Raw genomic sequence first — 23,774 nt, forward strand, 5'->3', positions numbered from 1 at the left:
GAACAATTGTCAACAAGCATAAGTACCTTTCGTTTTTGACGATGGAACTTGAGATCCAATACGCGAAGCCAGCGCTCCTAGATTCTACTTGTCATCCACGCATTGGAATACAAGTCGTAGGTCAGGGGCAGTTGTTGAAAATTTTTGAAGCAATGCGGCTTCTTTGGTTTGCCAATCAGAAGAAGATCTTCCTTTCCACCATCCATGTTGCAGCAAACCATCAATGTCACTCGGTCTTTTGCATTTTGAATCATTTTTTGCCTTTCTTGTCCTTCTTGGCAATGTACGTCAAGTCTGGTAGAGTGCGGAAGTAGATTCCTGTCTCATCGGCGTTGAGGATGTCCCGCTTGTCAAATGACTGAAGAATCTCTCCCAGCTGATTTCGACGGAACTCATTCGCTGCAGCCACATCCTCCTCAGCTGCTTCTCCCTTCAAAACTGAAGACAATTCCATTCCGTTTCTTCCACCGAGAAAACCAACTGTCAGTGGCCCTAAAGTCGTGATGACCAGCATTTTGCGCAAGGACTTCCGCTTTCTGACATAAGATCGGGCCATTCACTGGCATATCCCTCCGATTCGAAAATTCCCACCATTCAAGCAGGGCTTTCTCCACTTCCTCGTCTTTCCCCACCCACTTCCGCTTCACACCGCCTCGCTTTTGAACCTCTGCTCTGATGGTGCCTTCGTTCTTGATGAGATTCTGGAGCTGGCCACGAGAAATTTCCAACGCGATTGCAGCCTCGCGCTGACTTGTCTTCGCCATTGCATTGAAACGGTCTAATAAGGCCACCTTCTCCTCCATGGATAGATCCTTCCTCTTTTTGCTTGTGGTCGCCATCTTGACTCTAAATCACAACCCAACTCGTGACTCTTAAAGTACAAAAATGCTAAGAGATAGAATTCAACCAACCGGCGCAAGCTATAAACGCATACAGTACACGCTTCACCCGCTGTGACGACCGAAAAGTGAAAGCGTAGCGTGAGCGGAAATCATTGCACAAGGCTGTAGTCAATGGGATTTCCACTGTGACACTGCGCATTAGGATTTTCCAGTTCTCCTATAGTTAAACACCCCCCCCCCACAGCAGCACATACTAAATCAAGCTTAGGTTGAGACCACGCACGTGCCAAGCAGGTGGATTTATTAAACGGCGGGTGGATTTATTATCCGGTGGATTTCTCTATGTAAAATTTCGTTCCAACTCATTTTGGTCACAATAAGCGGCTGGATTTTATTACCGTGGATTTATAAAGCGGCGCCTCCTGTATATATATATATATATATATATGTATATATATATATATATATATATATATATATATATATATATATATATATATATTGTTACGGTTGTGGGGATAGATGGAGGAATTTCATACGAAAGTTAGGATTGGATAGAGTTGCTTGGTCCATGGACGTGTAGGAGACATCTCAATGTAAATTAAATTGGGAAACTGTGATCTTAAGTATTACACTTGTCACCACACAGTGGGAGTGGGGGGGGGGGTGCATTGATTATAGGGATAAAGGCCAATTTCCCCAGTATGTAATTGCCCCCATGACCTTTTCCTATGTTTTTGCATTTACAAGCCAGCAATAAAATTACATTATAATAACAAGAACAACAACAACAACAATAATATTGCCACACATCCAAGCAGGCAAGAAGCCCCGCCTTCCCGGTTTTGTACCAGCAAGTCACGCCCCCGAGGCTTATGATTGGTCAGTGTGATGTGAAAGAGGTGGGGGGGGGTGATGGGAGAATGGGGAGGACAGTTGTTGAAGAGCAGAGAGTCATGAGGAGATGGTTGGTGAGAAATGTGGCTGTTTAAGAGGATCTCGTTTTTGCTCTCCTCTTGGCACGACGAAATGGTTGGGCAGTTCTCGTGTTCATGCTGGTGAATTTCCAGCGTGCTGGACAAGACACTAGCCATTCCTGTTCGGTTGAGCCGTGAAGTGTGTACGTGTCTGAGGAGGGAAGAAGAGTGTGCCTCGTGGCCTTATGAAAGGGCCTCAGAGATTGTGTCGTCGTGTGGTCGAGGACGGTGGACGATCATTGTGAGTGAACCTGTTTCAAGAGAGGAACATTTGGCATATTCGTTTGTGAGAAGAAGCCGCATGGCGGTTGGTGGGCCCTGGTGTGAATACCACCTCACAAACTACCTCATGTACGTTTCCGGCACAGAGAGTGGCTTGGCGCCATTTTGGGCGCATCATCCCATGCAGGACGAAGCGGCTCGACCCCAAAGTTCATAAAAGACCATCTCTGGACAAAGCTAAGTGCCAGAATAAAGGGAGGATTTTCTTTTATTTTGTTTTCTCCTTGTCTGTATTAATGTCCATGTATAGAGGTGCCTCGACTTTCGGCTTTAATTTACCTCACGTGTTATTGTTACATTTTGAATTATTACCATTGTAAATATTTGATCTATTTCCATTCAACCCCCGTGTTTATTTTAAGTTGCTTCTGTTGTCTATTTGTCATGGGTTCGAGTATAAACCTCTTGTGCTGTGTTTCTGTCTGTAATGTCCATGCTGCCCATTCCGCTCCCGCTTGCGCCATAATCTCCGAGGAACTCACGTGTTCACCTCTAAGGAAAACCGCTCGGCGATCCGGCCTGGTCAGTGTTAACAGACCGTCCACGACAATTTCCATCCATCCATTAGGACCATACTCTGTGCAGAGCGTTGGTGCCGCCGAAGCAGTCTCCTTGGCTATTGGGAACAATCCTGGACGGGTCGCCACTCCGACACAGTATACCAGCATGCTGGCACTCATTTTGCCGACCTCGGAAGGATGACAGGCAGAGTCAACCCCACCTGGTGTTAATTCAACAGCTGAGCGGGATTTGAACTCAGGACCCTAGGATCCCAAGCCCACTACCTTAACCATTAAGCCAACACCAGGCATACGACAATTTGGTCGGGGGGATTATCCTAACCACCATGGCTGTGACAATATTATTCGTGACTGCCATTTTAGAGAAAACATCAACACAATATATTATATTAAAAAACAATGGATTATTTCTAAATCAAACCTGAACTTCAGATAAACTATAGAGTTTCAAATATAACTTGTAAAAAAATTAGATGATTTATTTTCAATATATATATATATATATATATATATATATATATATATATATATATATATATATATATATATATATATATATATATATATATATATATATATATATATATATATATATATATATATAAATGAATGAGTTTTTTACTTGTCTGGGAAAGTAAGATAAAATTTAACAACCACAAAAATATACCAAATACATTAAGATGTCTAATAGTTGGTTCAAGGAGATGTGGAAAACTTTTTTTACTTTTACAGATGCTCCTTACTCAAACCTTTTTGGATTATGAGAAGTCAAGTTTTCAACCCGAGTATCAATTGCTCTCACAAGGTTTTAATGTGGGTCTTCAAAAAGAAGACATATCAGTTTATTTAAACATCAAAACAAACTAAATGATTGTAACATTGAAGATACTGTATCGTACAACTATTATGTTGCACTCAAAAATGTAAAAAGAAAACCACTCCTTCAATATCTTGTAATCTTTATGATGATACGGATGATATACCATCACCCCAAGATTTGGAAAAATCAAAAAAGAACCTAATTATATTTCGTCGACCGAGAATTAACAGGGTCCAACTACACTTTTTTGAAGTTTGAGAAAAATGAAATCAAAAATTCAAAGTGGAATTGCCGCTATCTCATAACATTTTATTTTCATATCGTGTGCTACAAAACAGGTACATATAAAAGTTACATAAAATAATCTTAGTTTCCTCTGTTGCCCTTCTACATGGACTTCTTCTAAATTTGAATGAAATGTCAGATAGACCCTATTAATTCTCGGTCTACGATTTGATGATTGTGTAAATGAGAGAAACCAAATGGTTATGAATAGCTTCTACACTTGAGGGAGACATTCTTCTTGTAATTGCATTTATGTTCGCTCATCATACTTTCAACTCGCTCGCCACTCGTTAAGAAATAATGCTCGTACTTTTATTTTATTCAAGCTAAATTCAATAGATATAAATAATTTTTGGAGAGACAATTGTTCAACATTATGTAGTAAAAGGGAATTTGAGGATTATATGAAACACACAACTGGAAAATATCAATATATCGTGATCAAACAAGATGAGAATATTTACTGAAGGATATTTTTCAATAAATAAATACAGAAAATCGAAGCAAATGAAAGAGCTAGAAGGTTTAAGGAACATCAGAAGTTAGTTTCAAAAGTTGTAAAGCAACAGGAAGACATAAAGAAGAAACAGAGACAAAAACTAATGGGCGAAGAAGCGTATGAACGAAAACAAGATAAATTTTTTGAAACAGCTTTGAAAAACTCAAAAGATGACAGAAGCCCCTGTTTCTACAACGATAGAATATACTCCTAAAAAACTTCAAATGCTCAAAGATTTTAGACAAATGACAGAGCAAGACATGGAAGATATAGGAGAATTAGAATATGATGATGAAGGATTATTCCAAGAGCTGGGAAAGGTAAATCGTCCTCCTGATTATGTTGTGAAGGCTATTTAGAACAATGAATATTCAACAGATTTAAAAACATTAGCTGGTTTCATTCCAACAGAAGAATCAGCACAGTTATATCTAATCAATGCAAAGGTAATGATATTTAATTATGAATTGATGTTCTTGAGTTCTGCTGACCAAGCATTAAACTAAGTCCCAAATTAATGTTTCTTCCAACAAAAAATGGTCTCCAAGGTTCAAGTTATTTTGATGAGCCATTGAACACCGAAAATGAGGATGATAGATTATATATTGATTTACTAGACCCACTTGATTATGTAGTTTCTGTTGATGGTAAAAGTAAGAAGAATGAGGAGAAACATTATATATGTTTTAAGTAAGCTTGGTTCAGGTATATCTTCACACGTTAGCTTTCTTCCAAATGACCCATCACAATTGGTGAAGAGACTGTTATTGCTGTTAGGAAGTAAGAAGGCTGGAAACAACAATTGTTTTAATGAAGCATCAGCCATTTTAGTCCAGGTAATGAAGATGAAAATAATTAATGACTGTCAATACAAAGACATTTTAACCCATATTAAATTTGATGAGAAGTGCAATCCTTGGTTTAAATTTCACGAGTGATCACACGGCTTCCTTCCCATACCCACTACAACTTGACCCCACAAAAGTATATGAAGCATCTTTATTGTCTATGGAAACTTATTAATATAATATTGCATTTAATACTTAATATACGCTGTTTAATATCACAGAAAAAAATGATGTTTAGTTATAACTCAGGAAGCAGATACAAAACCCAGAGCATGTTTCACCCGGAGCAGATGAGATTTCTAAAATATCTTCCGAAATTGCTCGCCTTATGAAAGAACAGGGTGATGAACCAAAAATATTGTTATAGATATTTGAAACCATACTTCAAAATCAACTATTAAACTGAAAAATATTTACCAAGTGGATTTCACAATTGATGATAATTCATTCAGAGAGTTATCGGGTTTCTCCTCAAAAAAGATGAAACTAATAGAACGTTTTACAGTGATGTCATTCAAATATCCTCAGGTATAAATTCGGTATTAATTCACTGTGATTTTATTGATGGTGCTTATAACGATGGAATAAGAACAAATACAATATTTTCATTCAGTGCATACTACACTTCATTTGGTTATAAATTCTACATGGAACCGAAAAATCTTGTATATCTGCCTGTGTAAGGAAAAACCACATACAGAGTCAATTTTAGGATAACCAATCAAGATAATCGTATGATTTCCTTCAATAAAGAAATTAAGGTGAATTCTGATAGATACCCCATACACCCCGCCCCCATCCTTCACCCTTCCACAGATCTCCGTATGTCTCTGTTCCCCCGCTGTTTTGTCCTTCCCTCTCCTTCCCCTCTTGTCCCCTGCTCCCCTTGTCTCCTGCTCCCCTTGTTGTACGTTGTATGTGTTATTATCCGAGCCTCGACATTGTATACAAAAAAAAAACCCACCTCTCCTGTGGGAAACATTGCAAGTTAAGAATAGCGCCTTCCCTATTGGAGTTATTATGGAATTAAATGCGTTGGGTTGGGTAATGCCTGGTATGGACTTAATGGTTAGGGTGGTGGGCTTGGGATCCAAGGATCCTGAGTTCAAATCCCGCTCAGCTGTTGAATTAATACCAGGTGGGGTTGACTCTGCCTGTCATCCTTCCGAGGTTGGCAAAATGAGTGCCAGCTTGCAGGTATCCTGTTTCAGAGTGGCGATCTGTCCAGGATTGTGTCCAATAGCCAAGGAGACTGCTTAGGCAGCACCAATGCTCTGCACAGAGTATGGTCCCGATGGATGGATGGTTGAATGATCATCTCAAACTCCGATGAAAGGGAAGACTACTTCAAGATAAATGCTATAACAGGAACAGACTGGAATAGAAATGGAACAAAAACTTTTGAAATAAATAATCAACAAACTTACGTGAATCTAGATGATTGTTTCTTGTTGTGTAAATTTACATTCACTAAGGCTGTGGATAACACAAACGCTACACTCTTAAACGATTTCTTCTGGAAAATGTTTGATAGTGTTAGTTTGTATCTTGGAACACAAGAAGTGGAAGCGGTTGATTATGTCTCTGCTCCATATGAAATGATGAAATTTACACTATGTTCGTTTAGCGAAAGAATGGGTAAGGGATCTGCCGAAGGCTTTTTTCCTGATATGTCAACAGGAACAAATGCAGACCCCCGGTTTTAGTCAAAGAAAAGGAATGTATAATGAAACAAAAGCAGGTAATAGTTTTTTCCATGGCAATCCCCCTTAAAGATATATTTGGATTTTATGATTACGATAAAGTTCTGTATGGACTTCAAATTCGATTTCAACTGCAAAGGAATGAATATGAAAATAGATTGCTTTTTGGTGGTGCGAATGCTTTCTCCACTCAGAATAAATTTAATACCTCCGCCACCGAAGGTGAAGGAGGTTATGTTTTCACCCCTTTCTGTCTGTCTGTTTGTGTACAGGATATCTCAAAAAGTTGTGGACAGGTTCGGTGTGTGACAAGGACGAACTGATTATATTTTGGTGAAGATCCAGATCTAAATCCGACTACTATAATTTTTAAAGTGATTCTTCATCATTGAGAGATAGGGCTAAAAATGATATATAGCACGATACCTCAAAAAGTTGTTGATGAATTTGGATGAAACTTGGTGGACAGGTTGGGTGTGTCGCACGGACGAATTGATTTGATTTTGGTGAAGATCCGAATCTGGATCTAGATACGAGAATTATTTAATTTTGAAAATGATTCTTCACCATTGAGAGATTGGGCCAAAAACGATATCGTACTGTATAGCATGATATTTCAAAAATGTATTGGGCCTGGTATGTTCTCGTGGATCAGGCATTACGTGGCGGAGGTATGCGCTCTACCTAGCGCTCCACAAGTTAATGAAATATGTTGGTATATTCGTGAATATACTCCTAATCTTAAAACAGAAGAGATGTTGAATAGAAGACTTAACTCAAAGAATCCGCAAAATGTATCCTACCTTAAAAGAAGATGACAACATGTAAAACTGAACCAAAACCCTTACACGTGGAATTTGGGTGTTTTGGAAGGAAAGCCTTGATACCTATGGCTCATTTTTTTAGAAACCAGATGGAGATGGTGCTATTGATAAGAATAATACATTCTTCTTATGAACTTTTATATGATTGAGATGAAGCCAATTATAAATCTGCCCTTGTCTTTTATATTAGGTGCTTTCATGGCAACAGCTTGTGTGGAAATGGATATATTAATGAAAGACGTGTTGTGTTGTCAGAAGAAATCGCTGTGCTGTTGGATTTTTATTTATTTTTTAGGGAACTGGAATAATAGAAAACCATATACAATAGTTGGCAATATGAAATGTGAGGGTCAGCAGGAACAAATAAACAGGTTCAATTGAATGCCACTCTTGTACCACCATTTTCAGGTGAACCTGTCACCAAGTGTGTCACAACCACTGATTGGACGAGCACAAGGTGTGGCCTCTGCAGCTGGTGGTGGCATTACCCAACAGGCTGTTCTTCTTGGAAATGCAACAAATGCAGGTGCTCTCACTCAGGCGCAGATGTACCTCCGTGCACAGATGGTATGTATCATCTGCAGAATTGCCAAATGCATGGAAATGGCTCTGTAATTGGAGTTCTTGAGGAGTTTGACCACATGATGCAGAGCTAGTGCACTCAACTTTGAGCTGTCTATTCTGGGTTAAAACTGTTCGATTGGTGCTTTGCAAGCAGGGTGATGTACCACGAAGTGTACCTTTTCTTGGATAGAACATTAAGATGGGGACTCGTCTGCTAACATTGGTTGCTGATAGGCATTAAATATCCCATGAAGTTTCGGCTCATGAAGATCAAGGTGACATGGTTAAAACACAATGTACTGACGGTTGGGTAATGGAACCACAGTTTAACACAACATGCAAAGGAGTAAACACAGAGAGTGACCAAAAATTCAAGCAAGATGGTTGGATTAGGTAAGGTTAGTGTGGGTATAAAAGTGTTGTGGGTCAAGATGGGGGATGACTTGAGATGGTGGTGCTTTTGAAGCTCTATAGGGAAGATAGAAGTTGAGCTGCCTATGGAAGGAAGTTACACATATTGGAGGAACGCCAAACCAAAGAGTGTAGGTGGGCTGGTATTTTGGCAGTTTAACCGGGAGGGGGTTCCTAGAAGAATGTGTGCACCTGGAGAAGCTGTAGAGGGTCTCGGAGCAAAAGGATCCAGACTGGAGGGGAAGTGGTTTAAAAAGAAAAAAAGCCAAAGGCCACTGATCTGTCTGCGATGTCAGAGTAACAGGCTATGTCCTTTGGCATCTTGGTAGGAGATGCCAACAATGTTGAGAGCTTTTAATTCTTCAGAATCCAGGAGAGCCAGATGTGATGTTTCACCACTAGGGGCAAGTGAGTTATGGCTGCCATCCTTGTCAAATGCCAAAATCGTGCCCTGACAGGCTCCAATCAAATGTCAGGCCTGACCAGGTATTTTGAGAAAGACCAGCCAAAACACATGCTCTGTGAGCCGCTGATATGATACTAAAAGTGGGATTCGGTATTAGATTGTGACGAATTTGAATTTTTGAGAGTTCAAGCAGGGCTCTAATAATTTTAGAAAGGCTTTAATTCAATCATCTATGTTTCAAAACCTTCTGTGAATATGTGTGACTTATAAAAACAAGTGAATCAACATAATGACAACTTTGGGTGGTTTGTGTGGACTCAGTGGGTCACACCATTATTGGGCCCCACTTTTGCCAATGTCATTCTACCTATGCGTAGTAGAAGCTCGCCATATATTTGTTCGCGATAAGGATCAGTAGCCTACTTGGTATCCGTTGTATTCGAGCGATATGCTGCAGTGCATTGCCTTTAGCTGTAATACTATTATTGATGATCGGACAAGGAACAAAACGGAAAGCATTCATTTTTGTTCTTTGCAACCTAAACAACTGGATCAATGGAAGAAATGGTTTCAGAAACTGACACTCACCCAAGTTCCCAAGAGTCTAGATATGAGACATCTTTCTTTGGAGCATTTCGAGCCAGATTTCTACGAAAGAGACTTTAAAAATGAGTTGCTGGGACTTGAACCTCAAAATTTACTGAGACCAGATGGTGTGCCCTCCATATTTAGTCTTTCCAAGCATCCAAGAGCACGATGGTATGGTGCACAAAGAGCTGAAAACCATTAGAATGTCACAGAAAAAAGAAACATTAAGAAACAATTCACCCCATCCACCTCTTATGCTAAGAATGTAAACATGCACACTGAGGGTGCAACAAAACAAATGTGACAGTCATCTTTCTCTGTCTGCACACAGAAGTTGAGGCAAATCATCTGGTACCGAACTCTATTTGTGACAAATATTCCAAAATGTTTCGCGGGCATACTTTTGACTCACCTGTTTGTGATGGACATTTCCTGTGTTCCAATTGTCCTTTCGTCATGTAAAGCAACTGGAGCTGTTTCAAGAACATAATTATTCAGACACGGTCTGTAAAGCTATGTTCTCTGACATGCAACTTACATCGTCAGATCGGTTCAGTGAAATCACAGCAGGAACTTCATGGCAGCAGACACACTCCACCTCGCTCACCATTATGACACGTCACCCGTGTGTACACCAGTCGATGTTTTCAGTTCTCTCGCCTGCCTCCAGACTTTCATCGCTTGATTGAACAGTCGTTGTTGCTAAACTCATGAACAACCTTCCTCTTGGGTTGAATTGAATACAGTCATACCCTACTCATCGCAAGTTTGGTCACCAAAACCGAAAAATAACAGGATAAACCATGCTCGATAACTCTTTCCCCTGTGTCAGTGGTTCGAAGCTTAGAACTGTTGATGCCATCAGATTGGGAATCATGCTGGTTGTTCATAACTCGGTCATTTACGAGCAAACTTCTCCAAACTTTCCTTCATATATTTACTTTATAAAGTGATATTAAAAAAAAAACATTTCCAGTATTTTTGTCTTCGCACATGACTACGATGTAGACACAAGATGATATGCCCGGAGTGTTCATTTAAGATTAATCCAATTGTTATTCCTTGGTATGATTTTCTCATGATGATGACTGAACTTTTAAAGTTATTAATTGATTTATTGATTGATTGATTTTATTTACTTGTTACCGGTCGGCTTCATACTTTTCTATCTATTATAGTAAAATGCACGTACATTTATTGGCTTTTGATAATAATAAAGGAACAAGTTACTAGAGACACTTTGGCACCATTGGTCTGGCTTCCATGGCTGCTTGCTTGCTTTCTACTATTGTCCTTACAGTGCTGCTTCGTGTCCTTAAATCTTGCAAACTGCTTCAGACCCTGATATTGGTGATGTTTCTTGCACCCCTGAAAAGCAAATGATTCAAACTACAGAACATTAATCTATTCACACTCGCTCATACCTTCGTAACCTCTGTATCCCTATCACACCCTCCCCCCACCCCAACCTTCTGGTTTTGCCCCCGAAGCTTATTTTAACCCCTGGGGGGCCTGTTGCTGCACTTCAGCCTGACTCTGCTGTGGTCCATTCCAGCACTGGCACTCAATCAGCTTCCACACAAGTGAGCAGACTTGCATCCTCCTCTGCCTTTTCCCTCTACATCTGACTTAACCTCCACATGCACTGTTGCCAGATGCTTGCTTGCTTTCAGTTTGCATCCTTCAGGTATCAATCTCCACTGCTGCACATTGTTCCTTCGATGGCAATGGAAATCTACTCCTGCTCCCCCCCCCCCACCCTCTCAACATTCCCACCCTGTATTTGCAACAGGACTTCAGCTCCTCCTTGGATCAAAGCATTTTCTTATTTTGTCTTGTATTTTTAAACAGCTCGATGCTCAAATTCCCTCTGTAACAGCTGTTTCTGCAAAACTGAGTGCTTTAGGCTCCCAAACAAATACTCCTTTTCCTTCGTCGAGATTTTATTTTGGTTTGTATTTCATTTGTTTGTTCTTTTTTATTTCTGCTTTTATAATGCCTGTTGTGATGTGTGTAACGGAAGCAATGTACTGTAAATAATATAATGAAAAGATGCAAATTGGAGTTAAGCAAAATATTATCAGGAAACAGGATGTATTTTATTATTTAATAGCTTCCAGGACTTCTTCCATCACAAAATGAGTATGGTATTGCAGTAAGTGACATCCCGTATTGCGCGAAGTGACATTTACAGTGATGTCCCAAATCAGTTTCCAGCTTGCCCAGATGCTGAGTTTGGATGGGCTACCTGGTGTGGGTAGATTCTGGGTTGTATGATAGTCTTCCACTTCTTAATGATGGATTTTACCATACTACAAGGGATAATGAGTGACTGAAATCTTCTTGTAACTCTCTCTTGAACAGTGCTTCTCCATCACTTTATGTCTGACTTATTTGGAAAGCTCCTTGGTCTTCATGTTTGCCTTGTTGATTGCCCAAGTAAATTGCACCTTAAAACTCCTACGATAAGTGAGGAGCTTAATTTTTAAGTTAAACCACTTATTACATCCAGGTGAAACCTATTACACTTATTTTGTAATCTTTCAAACAAATAATTTGCTTCTGAAGTGATTTAGGGTTAATTAGGTGAAGGGTTTGAATACTTATACAACTGAGAATCATCTGATTTTCTCTGTTAATAAAACTTATTCACATTTTATCTGCATTTTCTAGCTTTATCACTTTGGAGTAGTTTGTGAAGACTATATATTAAGTTTGATTTGAAAGCATCATGAAATAAGCTGAGGTGACATCAAAATGTGAAAATTTTGGAGGAGGGTGAATACTTTTGCAGGACACTGTGTATTGGTTGGTCTGGTCTGTTATTCTATGTCTGTCAATCGTTTACAGGTTGCATTTTTATTCCGATCTCCATGAAACTTAACCAGCTGGTTGAGGTAGTCACAAGGAAAAGTCTATTATTTTAAGGTCAATAGGTCAAAGGTCAAAGCCACATTTATCATCAAGTTTCATCTGATTCACTTAATATCTATGTACATACCGTACATAAAACCGAAAAACATGGGTGGATGGTGAACCCTCGTCGAGGTGAAACTTTGACCGACCCATGTGAGTATGTCTATTAAATGCATACTGTTTGAATGCAAGTTGGACTGTGAGTTCGTCTATTAATTTCATGGACCATGACTATGTTTATTAATTAGACTTCAAATGTACCTTTATACGCCTTGGACCTTTTGGACACCTTTAAACCATTTTAGATCTTTTAGATGAGTGGTTCCCAACCAGTGGTGCGCGAGGGCCTTCCAGGTGGTTCGCGAGCACTTTCGGGCTCAACCTTTAATAAAATTAAAAAAAAAAAAATTTTTTTTAATTAAAAAAAAAAACATAAAAAAAACAAAAAAACTGCTGTCAACTACTTGTTTACGTTCGCTTCACACAGAATAATACTGCGAAGACTGAGCTGCTGCTGAGCCAGGAGCTATCCAGTACAATGAAAGGAAAGGATGTTTTCAACCTTTTGGATAATTTCTTCAAGCATAAAGAACTGGATTGGGGAAAGTTGGTCAGATGCACGACAGATGGGGCTCCATCTATTAGTCCATGGGCCCAGGCCAGAAATTCCACATTATGGCAGGTACCATCTAAGGAAACCAATCCTAGTTATGATTTTTGAATTGGTGTATACATATATACATCATATTTTGATGTGATAACCATTGCAGACTGGCAGCTTATTGGTAGTTATCATCTCTGGAATGTACCCACCCTCCGCATAATGAAAGCGAAAAGGCAAACTCAGAAACATTCACTAATGATGCAATTGCTGTTTCCACATGGGGCTAGAATGAACTGCAAACCACAAATACATGTCTGAAATGCTTTATTTATACCATCCGAATAATCCTTTCTGTCATTCCTGAAGGCAGAATTTGTTTTATGGCAGAAAGGGGCGAACGATAGGGCCTATCAAAATGTCGCTGATTAGTGATTTTCAGTACATTTTAATTTATAATATTGTCATACAAGTTCCCTGGGTAGTGCTACTGAACCGCAGTAGCCTACAACATGCACATGTTGTAGGAGGAAAACATTTATGAACATTTTACAAGTTTTTACCACATTTAAAGGAATTGCCCTTCCCCTACCCAAGTTCCAACAAGCGTCCAAAATGTGAAATTTATGGATAACCCAAATTTTACCACGCTACTGTGGCATGTTTATGTACTATGTTTTACTCATGCATATTTGTAGCCATGAATGTCCTTGTGATTGTGCCAAAACATTCACACCATGGATCAGTAGTCTAGTCTTCATCACTGTTATCAGCATCAGAGTCCTCGAGGTCTACAACCTCTTCCTCGACATCAGCGGGCTGGTTGCTGCAGGTTCGCAAGTTGCACATGTCAGTGCACTTCAGGCTATTGGCAAGGCACGTGCAGTCTGGGAGTTTGCACGACCGTCCACACTTGCAGAAAAGCAGTTGCAACACTGCATTCGGTGCTGGAGAACCCTGCATCCACTCGATGGCCAGCTTCCCGTCATCATCAGTGGTCCATCCACAACCCTTCGGACTTGGAACATAGGGTTGGCATTGCAGACAGCGCCTCCAAATAGCAGCCTGGTAGTTTGCACGGAGGACGTGCATGAAGAGGCAGTCTTCACATGGTGGAAGCTGACTGGACTCTATCTTTCCCCGTATGACACAGAAGAGTTGATGTTGGAGTTCATTGACTTTCGTGGTGTTGGTAGACGGCACGTACATGTGGCAGGTGACCTCTTGCAGCTTCTGAAAGAGCTCGGTGGATACTTCCCATGAATGACCGAGCTGACTGAAGGCCTCTTGGTATGTCTTATCCAACTTCATTTGCTTCAAGGCGCCCATCTTTCCCTGACCTGCAAAGGCACTGACTGTATCACAACCGGAGAACATGTGCGGTCCAACCAGGGCATCACAGACACTGTCTCCCATCGATCTAGCAAGCTTGTCAATGTCTAGGAACCGTATACGTACAATGTCTGATACACGGGGAATGGGATGTCCTTATTGAAGGCAAGACACAGCACGAGGACATCTGTATATTCGGCAGTGATCACCATAGCCTTGTACCCAGCCCCTGCTGCATGCAGAGCATGCAGAAGCATTTGGGTGTCTGCTTCCTCCTGCGTGGACTTCAGCTCTGCCACTTCCTCCCAGTGGTCCTTGGTGAGCTTGTAGCAGACCTCCTCGCAGGTTACATAGAGCAACTTTTCCTTCAGTTTCTCCCTGCTTTTTGGTTCTTTCCACTCCTCTACCAGGAACTTGATTAGACTTGCCTTGTTGGAAGAGCTGCAGAGCAGTTTCCTCCACTGCTGAATGTTGTGGCCCGGTGCGATGCTCCTGAACTGGATTGCTGTGCTTGCACCTCTGTTGCAGCTCTCTGCGTCTTTGATGGACGTCTCTCGGTAAACATCGAAGACAACATCAATGCGTTTACTCTGGGCTCCATCATGAAGAGCCGTTGACAGTATCGCTTCAGCCAGCTGTGAAAACGTCTTGTCATTCCCTTTCATCTTCTGTACCAGGCTCATGCCATCAATGACAGTTGCTGATGGCTCTGCAATAACTTCAGCGGGAGAAACACTCTTTTCCAGCTCTCTGGCAAGGGTTGCTTTGTTCGTCTTCCGCACAGATCCATCGCCATTAGCAACTGACCATGGCAAGGGCCCCAGGGGGTGCGCCAAGACATCTCTCATATGCAGATCTCAACTCTGAGCAACGAGGATCATGTGCCCAAACAGGTTCCTGTCAGCCTTGAGAACAATTTATTTGGCCTGCGCTTTGCTGGTTGGTTTCTTCCGGATGTGGGTGAATGTTTTCAAGTTCCTTTTTGTCATCTTGTCATTGAACTGTGCAGTTGGTGGATTTGTCTCCAGGCGTTTCTTCTTGAAATCCTGGTATGCCTCCTCTCCTACCGTGCGAGCCGCGAGGAGGTCATTGGCAGCATCAGGAGGAGCAACAGTAGTGGTCGACAAGCTGACAAACTGTGCTTGATCAGGACTCAGTGGATCCAGCCAGCTGTTCTCCATGAGATCCACCAAGGATTGGATGTCAGCCTCATCCCTCCGGATCCTAGGTAACTGCAGATCTGGATGGTTCAGCTGGGAGTGACTTCGACCTACCATATCCCTCAGGTGCACAAGGTACATACTGCGGTAATCTGACGTCAGATAGTATCGGGTCACAGCTCCTGGATTCAGGCTGAATCCTTTCGCTCCTCCAGGTGTCTGTGTGTCTTTGTTGACAGTCTCCTCGATCGTCTGATCCATGGGAATCCGTCCGAATGGGTTCGTGGTGCCGATCTGAACCGAGAAGCCACCTTCCATGAAGTGCGCATGTACTTCGGAGTGGTCGAGCGGCAGTCAGGACATCTTTGCGGAGTCGTAGGGTAGGAATCAGGCGTAATTCAGCTTGTCATAAGCAAAGCACCATGGAATCATCTCTCGGATGGATGCTAGGTGTAACATCCAGTCCCCTTCTCTCGAGTGCCAGCATGATCTCCACCATGTCGACATACGACATCCAGAATGCTGAGAGATTGCCATTCCCATCGCTGAGGTAGTTGAGGTAGACTTGGAATAGCTCCATGGTGCGGACGCATGAGGTATTCTCCAGCACCTCCTTGAACGACATCTGACAGATGTTATCACAGAAGTTGCTGATGCTGGTCAGGGTTTCTTCCAGGTGGCGCAGGTCTGCAATGTGGTTCTCCTCTATCCATGGGAGGAATCCTTTCCAGGCCAGCCTCATCAATGCTTCATACACAAGCTTGTGGAGCCTCACACCACGGTTGTACTTGTGGCCTGCCATCACCCCAGCTATGGAACCCTCGGCAATCACGCCTGACTCGACGCACAAGTCCCTCAAACCGGCATCTTGGAACCTCTTTCCAATGGTCGAGAGCAGGTTGCATATGGTGTGGAATGCACCCATTCTGAGGATGATGTTCTTGAACTTGTCTTCCTGCTTCCATGCTATTTCAGTAGCTTTGGCATAGAGTGCTTGGTCGAATACGCAGATGATCTTGGTCAGCTGCAGTGACTGCATGATGCTGAGTGACTGGTTCAGCACTTTATTGACAGTGGACATCTGTGTGGCAGGAGAATTGATTGTGGGCAGGTAGCCGATATTGTCCTGAATCACTGGTACTTGATCTCGGACCCGGATGTTGAATCCTGTCCAGCTGCTGACTGTTTGAGACCCTGGGACTGACCTGCGAGCAAGAAGCCAGACATTGTTCTTTCTCCTGGCATCCTGGACTACGGCAATAGTGTTAGCATCCACACATGTTGTGGTTGATGGTCCCACTCACTTCCCAGCATTATATGTCTCCAGCATCAGTAGTGCAGCGCTGATACTCCTTTTCTTTGTTTTGGCAACGGTGGGAGTGACTTTTAGTGGCTGAGGTCCGATGACTTTCGCCTGGACAGCAATTCCGTTCACTCTGTGAGATGTCCCCTCTCCACTGACAGTTTCTTCAAGCCGGTCGATGTTGTCCCAAGCCAGGGTAGTGAACACACTTGGGTAGATATTCCCCGGCAAAGCTACAGCACTTTCCGACAGTGCCAGCTTCTGTAGACACAGGGCTGTGTCGATCTCCTTGACTTTTGAGTATGAAGCGCTGTGGCCAAGCCGGTTCAGTGTAATAATCAGTTCTACGTTCCCCGTCAAGGACTTCACAGCAAACGGTAGGAGGATGTGCTTCGCCAGAATGTTCTTGCCGCCAGAAACGGCATAGACCAAGTCCTGGCCAAAGGAGCTGACAAGTCACGTGACCCTTTGTGAAGGATCTGTGCATTCCTTTTCTCCCGTAAGCATTGTTTTCAGGAGCTTGGTCACAGATTGAGGGATGCTGCCATCACTGTGCTCCACATCTGGTGGCCATATTTGAGTGACATCTTGCTTCTTGATGTTGTCTCTCATCTTCAATGCTGCTTTGGTTATGACATCTCCAGTGTTGACAAAGGTCACATTGTGTAACTCCACCTTCAAGGCATATGACACTTTGGCAAGCTCATTCATCGAAAGGCTGTCTGGATAAAGAAGAACTTTTCCTTTGCTCTCCAGAAATATGTGCAGTGCTCCCGCAAACTCAGCTTAAAGCTTACGACTAAGGTGTTTCTTCGTTGAATCTTTGACTTCACTGATACCACAGGAGTTCATGCATGTCACCAGTTTGGAAGTTAGATCTCTCAGTGGTAACACTTCGGGGTTGGGGAAGAGTTCATTTCTAATGTACCTGAAGAGTTCACTGGAGGAGTGCTTCTCTGCTGCCTCATACTGTCGAGCTTGAATGTCTTCGCCTTGTTCCTCACCTTCTATGTTACCGCTGGTGGAATGATCCTTTGTGTACAAAAGGTAGCAAGACTTGTGGTAATGGCCCTCTGCAGCAACAAGGTTTCTACTCACAACTACAACACAACAGGTAGTTTCCTGACTGCTGCTGCCCTGATTCTGTCATCAGCACGTAACTCGGCGCATTGCGTGAGGGGCTCCCTGGTGTTTTGACCTCTCAGATATTTGCTCGCTTTTTCGCAGAAGATACACTGTTCATCATATACCCTTGACGTGCTGGGCGCCTCTCTAGATGACCTCCTGGGAGTGTCTTTTGCGGTTTTGCCCCTGGGATCTTCTCTGGCAATGATAGAGTCAAGAAGTTTCTTCATTGTGAAAATGCTGCAGCACTTGCGATGGTACTGTACTGGTGGGATTTCTCCCTCTGGTAAGTATTTGGCGATGTTCAGGATAGGGGCATGCTTTCGTACCTCAGCAGCTCTCAGCAGAGTTCTCCAGACTCAATGTTTTGTGGTGACACCAATTTTGCGTCTGCCTCCTCATCGGAACAGTGGATTGCACAGTCCATGCGTGCATGCTTCCGTGGCAACCTGGCGCGTTCTTCTTCACCAGTGGACTGCATTGTCAATCAGACCCAGTCACTGCAATATACAACAAGAAAGTTGGATACACTTATGACATTATAAAATACATTTACATACTTTCCAGTGTGCACAACCTGAAACATTTCTGGTGGGGCGAAAAATTATATATCAAGTTTGAGCGACATTGTAATTTTCATATATTCAGCCGCAATTTGCATTTCGGGGGTAGGGGAAGGAAAAAGTCTACAACTTTGTTGAAACTAGCTGGATGGTCCTCCTTTGTGCTTCCCTGCAAACCAGGTACATATGGGTAGCTGATCCATTAGGACTGTGGCACTCATATGGGACACACAACATTCCGTAAATAATTACAATAATAAATCCGCAAAATTTCACAAAATCTAGCGTGCAAATCAACCGTAATTTGAATACCAAACTAAAGCATGTGCCTCAAGATGGGAAATATGCTTGTTGTAAGTGTGCAGATAACAAATCTGGATATCCTGAGCTGTTATTGAATGATATTACCTTCATGGGATGTGTCAATAGTCCATTGTGTGATTTTCCCCCAAAATGTCAATATCTCAGAATGGTAAAATGGTAAAAATGCAAAATACATGCACTAAGCTGCTTCTGGAACAGTTATCACATATTGAAATAATCATATAGTCCCTTCCAATAACTTAGTAGCCCTAAAGTTTGGTTTCCTCAGATGGTACTGATATATGCCTGGGCCCATGGATTATATGCTCGGTCGAAAGTCAGGGTTTCAAGCCCATGTGAAAGTTGTGTCACCAAACGCCACAAGTGTCCATTGTTTCATACACAGATTCGCCCTTAGCACTAAGGTACTCCCTCCGAATTTGTTATCATGCTTGAACCGATTAATCAAAATAGTTAATTTCGTCAAAACATCCGGCCTGAATACTCAGCTGTTCAAACTGCTCTGTGAAAATCTCGGCTCCGACTTCACCTGTCTCCTCTACCACACAGAGGTTCGCTGGCTCTCCCGGGGGAATACGACGATGCATTTCTTTGAACTGAGGTATGAACTCCTCGTATTCTTCACGGAGAAAGAACACGATTTTCAAAAAGATCTGGAGGACGAGGAGTTTATCTCAAGGTTGGCCTACCTGTCGGACATTTTTGGGGTCTTCAACCACTTAAACCTGTCGTTCCAAGGGCCCAACTGCACTGTCTCAGACTTCATCTCGAAGCTGGGAACGTTTGTCCGGAAGTTGGACCTCTGGATCAAGAACGTGGAGAGCAAACGCTACGGAATGTTCGAACTCCTGACTACCCTTGAGAGCGAGCCCAATGATGAATTTTCCCAAGAAATCGTCCGTCACCTCTCACTGCTCAGGACTGAGTTGATGCATTACTTCCCAGACATTACATGTTGTGCCTACATCACCAATCCGTTTTCCGTTGAACCAGGCGATCTGCCTGTTGGGACCGGGGAATAAGAGGAGCTCATAGATATCCAGGCTGACGAGACAGCAAAGACGAAGCACAAGGAATGCTCTCCTATGAACTTCTGGGTGACCATGGCCTCCTCGTACCCGACACTAGCCCGTCACGCTGTTCCCCAGCTACTGATTTTCCCCTCTACGTGGGAGTGCGAGCAGGGGTTCTCAGCCATGATGACCATCAAGTCAAAGAGCCAGAACCGTCTTGCTGCGCCCGGGCATGATTTCCGATGTGCTGTGAGCAAAGTTTTGCCCCGCATCGACCAGCTGGTGGAGAAGAAACAGATGCAGCCCTCGCATTAAATTTTGTTCTTTGTTGACAGTTAGTTCATTTGTGTGTTCTACTTGTGAATAAATTGATATCTTATCGAATTGAGTTTTTCTGGAACCAGGTGGTACGCGGCGATGGTATGGGACCTCGAAGTGGTACTCGATCAGAAAAAGGTTTGGAACCACTGTTTTAGATCCTTTGAACCTTTTATGACCCTTTATACCCTTTAGACTGCTTCGACCCCTTGACCCTTAGACCTTTTCGACAATAAGACTCTCTTTGGACCCCTTCGACTCCATTGACCCTTCAGACCTGTAATTACTGCTGGAACATACCCTTTCAACGTTTTAAACCCTTTTAGATGTTTTAGACCATTTTAGACGTTTTAGACCATTTTAGATGTTTTACGCTGTTTGGACCTTTTAAGACACTTTACACCCTTTAGACCCATAATTATCTGTCAGCGAGAAAAATATCTCAAAATGCTATGGACAGATTCAGCCGAAACTTGATGGACACGTTGGGTGTGTGACAAAGAATTGATTCAATTTTGGTGACGATCCGAATCCGGATCCGAATCTGATAATTTTGTAAGTGATTCTTCACCATTGAGATCGGGATAAAAACGATATATAGCATGATAGTATTTCAAAAATGTATTGGACCCGATATGTTCTCTTGGATCAGACATTGTGTGGCGGAGGAATGCGCTCTACCAAGTGCCCTTCGAGTTTCATGCTGTTTTTGCTCCTTGGTCATGCCTGTTGATCTGAATAGAGATCATCTGACCTGTGAAATTCTCTCCTTCTCAACTCTCGTCTCTTGAGCTCTTTGTGCCTGCTTACCTTTTTGATGTGCTTCCCGTCTGCATGAGTATTGCGTTCAACTCGTCTGAGTGGTTGTCTCATTGTTGGCAGAATAACTTGCCAATTTGAGCAGCTTGAATCGCCCAGTTTTGGCACAGAGCTACATATTGTACACACAGACACAATAACCACAACACTCGTTCGCTGGCCTATGGCCACTGCAAAGTAATTATAGTATATTCCTGTACTGTGTTGATTTTCATTTAAATTTTTTACATGTGAGTTCAAATTTGAACGTCTAAGACGTTAACAATATGAAGTGCTTTGGCAAATTTGTAAATTTGAGCTGCCTATTTTTTTCAAACCAACAGACAAACATATATCATCGCATTGCTCAATGTACCCGACCTACAGGCACGGTGTGAAAGAGAAGTTACGCAATACAATTACATTTGAAGATGGTCACAAATCCATATGGAGCTTTGACTAGACAAACAGTAAACATGGATCTGAACCTAACCCACTACTAATGCTGCAAGCCTGGTGATGGTGGATAGGTCGGGGTAGGTATGATGTGCAAAAGATACACTCAAGCAGGGCAGATATGTAGAAAGCAACGAGAAAATAGAATATGACGCAAATGTGTTAATTGAGATGCCTCTGCCCATATTAGATGTCAACCCACTGTTACATTTGATCTCAATTAAAGGTCACATGAGAGATAAGTAGAAGAGAGAAAACATCAGTTGTCCAACTGGAGTTATGATCTGCATAATGTTTTTCAAAGGGCACATCACCTTTGATGCGTTGAACCCAAAATTGAATCAGATTGTTTGTCCATACATGTGCCAAGACAACCTTCCAGTCTTTAGCTGCAGACGCATAAAAATGAGAGATAATGGAGGAGTTGGCCTCACTACTGGTGTATCTAGCCCAGGTGCGGGCAAGCTGATACAAAGGTGCAGCAGGCTTATAACTGGTGACTTACTACCACTCGGCAAACCGAGAGCTTATTCTTTCTCTCTGATATCTCAGTGCCAGGTGATTTTTCTCTAAAATGTTTCCAGCTTTTCAATACCTCTCCACTTGCTCAATGCATGTGGGCTTTCTCTCTTCTTCTTCCTCTCACGCTCATGGGCTCCCCTTCATAACCTGGCTAAGTGCAGCATATCGTAATGCCTGGAATGGCATGTCATTGTGTTTATACAATGCAATGTCCCCAGTCCCAAGCTGGGTGGACTAGGCCGAAGCGGCTTTGAGGTGATGGTGGGATTTAAGTTGTGGGGAAGGGGAGGATATAGGTTACCACAGACTTGTGGGAACTTGTGCATAAAAATGATGGACAGATTGCGTCATGGCCAATGCTAACCAGGGATAGAAAGTCAGTCAGAAGCCACATTTAATGATATCACTTTAGGGTGTTTCTGTATGCCTGTAAGTTGGCCATCACCACTGCAATACACAAACATGGTGAAAATACGGATCTTCTGAGCTACAGCACTTGTCCGCTCTGAGGTGAGGAGAAGCCTGGGGTCTATTGACCTGAGGAAGCCCGATGCGAAGTGGGTGCAATAGTGCTGCTGTTTTAGCTCACCTGGAACATAGTTCCGGGGAGCTTATGGGATAGTGCTTCATCAGTCCTTCCAACTGTCCACAAACACTTGCAACTTATTCTCTGAAACTACACACACGATTTCAAAACTTGACCGCAACCTTCATCACCTGGTATGTACCAACATTTGTTCATAGCATTAAAAAAGTTTGGGCTCCAAGGTGGTCTACGGGGGGTTGCTGCCCAAATTAAGTATTTGCTTTCTTCTCAGAAGTTACACACATGATTTGGATGAAACTTGATGACAACCTTCACCCATAATGTACTAAAGTTTGTTCACGACATTAAAAAAAAAATCGGGGTTCAGGGTCTATGGCGGGGGGGGGGGGGTTGTCACTCAAAATATGTATTTTCTTCTCCGAAACCACACACAATTTCAATGAAACTTGACTACAACCTCCATCACCCGTGATGTACCAAAGTTTGTTCACAATATTTAATATAATCGGGGTCGAAGGTGGTTTACAGAGGGGTTGCCCACCACCAAAATAGGTTTTTAATAAATGAATAAATAAATGGCAACCAAAGAGGGGTTGCCCCCCAAATACACCATTTTAATGAAACTTGATCACAACCTTCATCACCTGTGATATACCAAAGTTTATTCACGGCATTAAAAAACAGAAAAATCCATAGGTATTTACTTTCTCTCCGTTACATATTTTGTGTCATCCACGCCTACCAAGGGTTCCCTGGTTTTCTAATCCAATTGTTACCAGGTGAGCACCCAGGCCTATTGCCCCTATTTTTGATTTCTAGATAAGCAGAACAGAGTATATCTATATCTTGAGACTTTTTTGATTGAATGTACCATCTTCCTTTCAAAAAGCATAATATAGTCCATGAGCCAGTTGGGTTGGTCGGTACCATCTGGAGGGAATAATTCTCATCGTGATTTATGGCAAGGTATGCAACCCTAGAGTGAGCAAATATGTGATAGCATTGCATCGGTGGTAGCTTTTTGAGTGTTATCGCCCTATTTATATGCCTACCCTTAAATACGCTTTTGTGCAAAATGGCCAGTACAAGGTAAGACATCCTACTTCAACTTAACAGCATTTTTTTATCGGTCAAACATTAACATTGAAATTTGTCTCACCTTTTGCTCGGATCATTTGCTTCTCATCAAAAAGTGCGAAACATGCCTAGGTTGAAAGGTATGTCAT

The 23,774-nt window shown here is 42.2% G+C and overlaps 1 protein-coding gene and 1 pseudogene across 5 annotated transcripts in view; one reads left to right on the forward strand and one right to left on the reverse strand.

Annotated features, from left to right (window-relative positions):
- LOC147028756 (polyhomeotic-like protein 2) overlaps positions 1 to 23,774 on the forward strand; it is a 288,124-nt gene that overhangs the window by 171,126 nt on the left and 93,224 nt on the right. For 4 of the 5 annotated variants that reach the window (XM_085879452.1, XM_085879453.1, XM_085879455.1 and 1 more), the window contains 2 exons: positions 8,010 to 8,168; positions 11,061 to 11,153. In XM_085879452.1, coding sequence (XP_085735578.1) covers positions 8,010 to 8,168; positions 11,061 to 11,153 — 252 coding nt within the window. The remainder of the gene's footprint in view (positions 1 to 8,009; positions 8,169 to 11,060; positions 11,154 to 23,774) is intronic. The other variant, XM_085879454.1, reaches the window with a different exon arrangement.
- On the reverse strand, positions 15,986 to 18,488 carry LOC147028759 (uncharacterized; annotated as a pseudogene).

The sequence above is a fragment of the Eptatretus burgeri genome, chromosome 4 (genome assembly GCF_056783735.1).
Source record: "Eptatretus burgeri isolate ZD-2024b chromosome 4, Ebu_testis_v1, whole genome shotgun sequence".
NCBI lineage: Eukaryota > Metazoa > Chordata > Myxini > Myxiniformes > Myxinidae > Eptatretus > Eptatretus burgeri.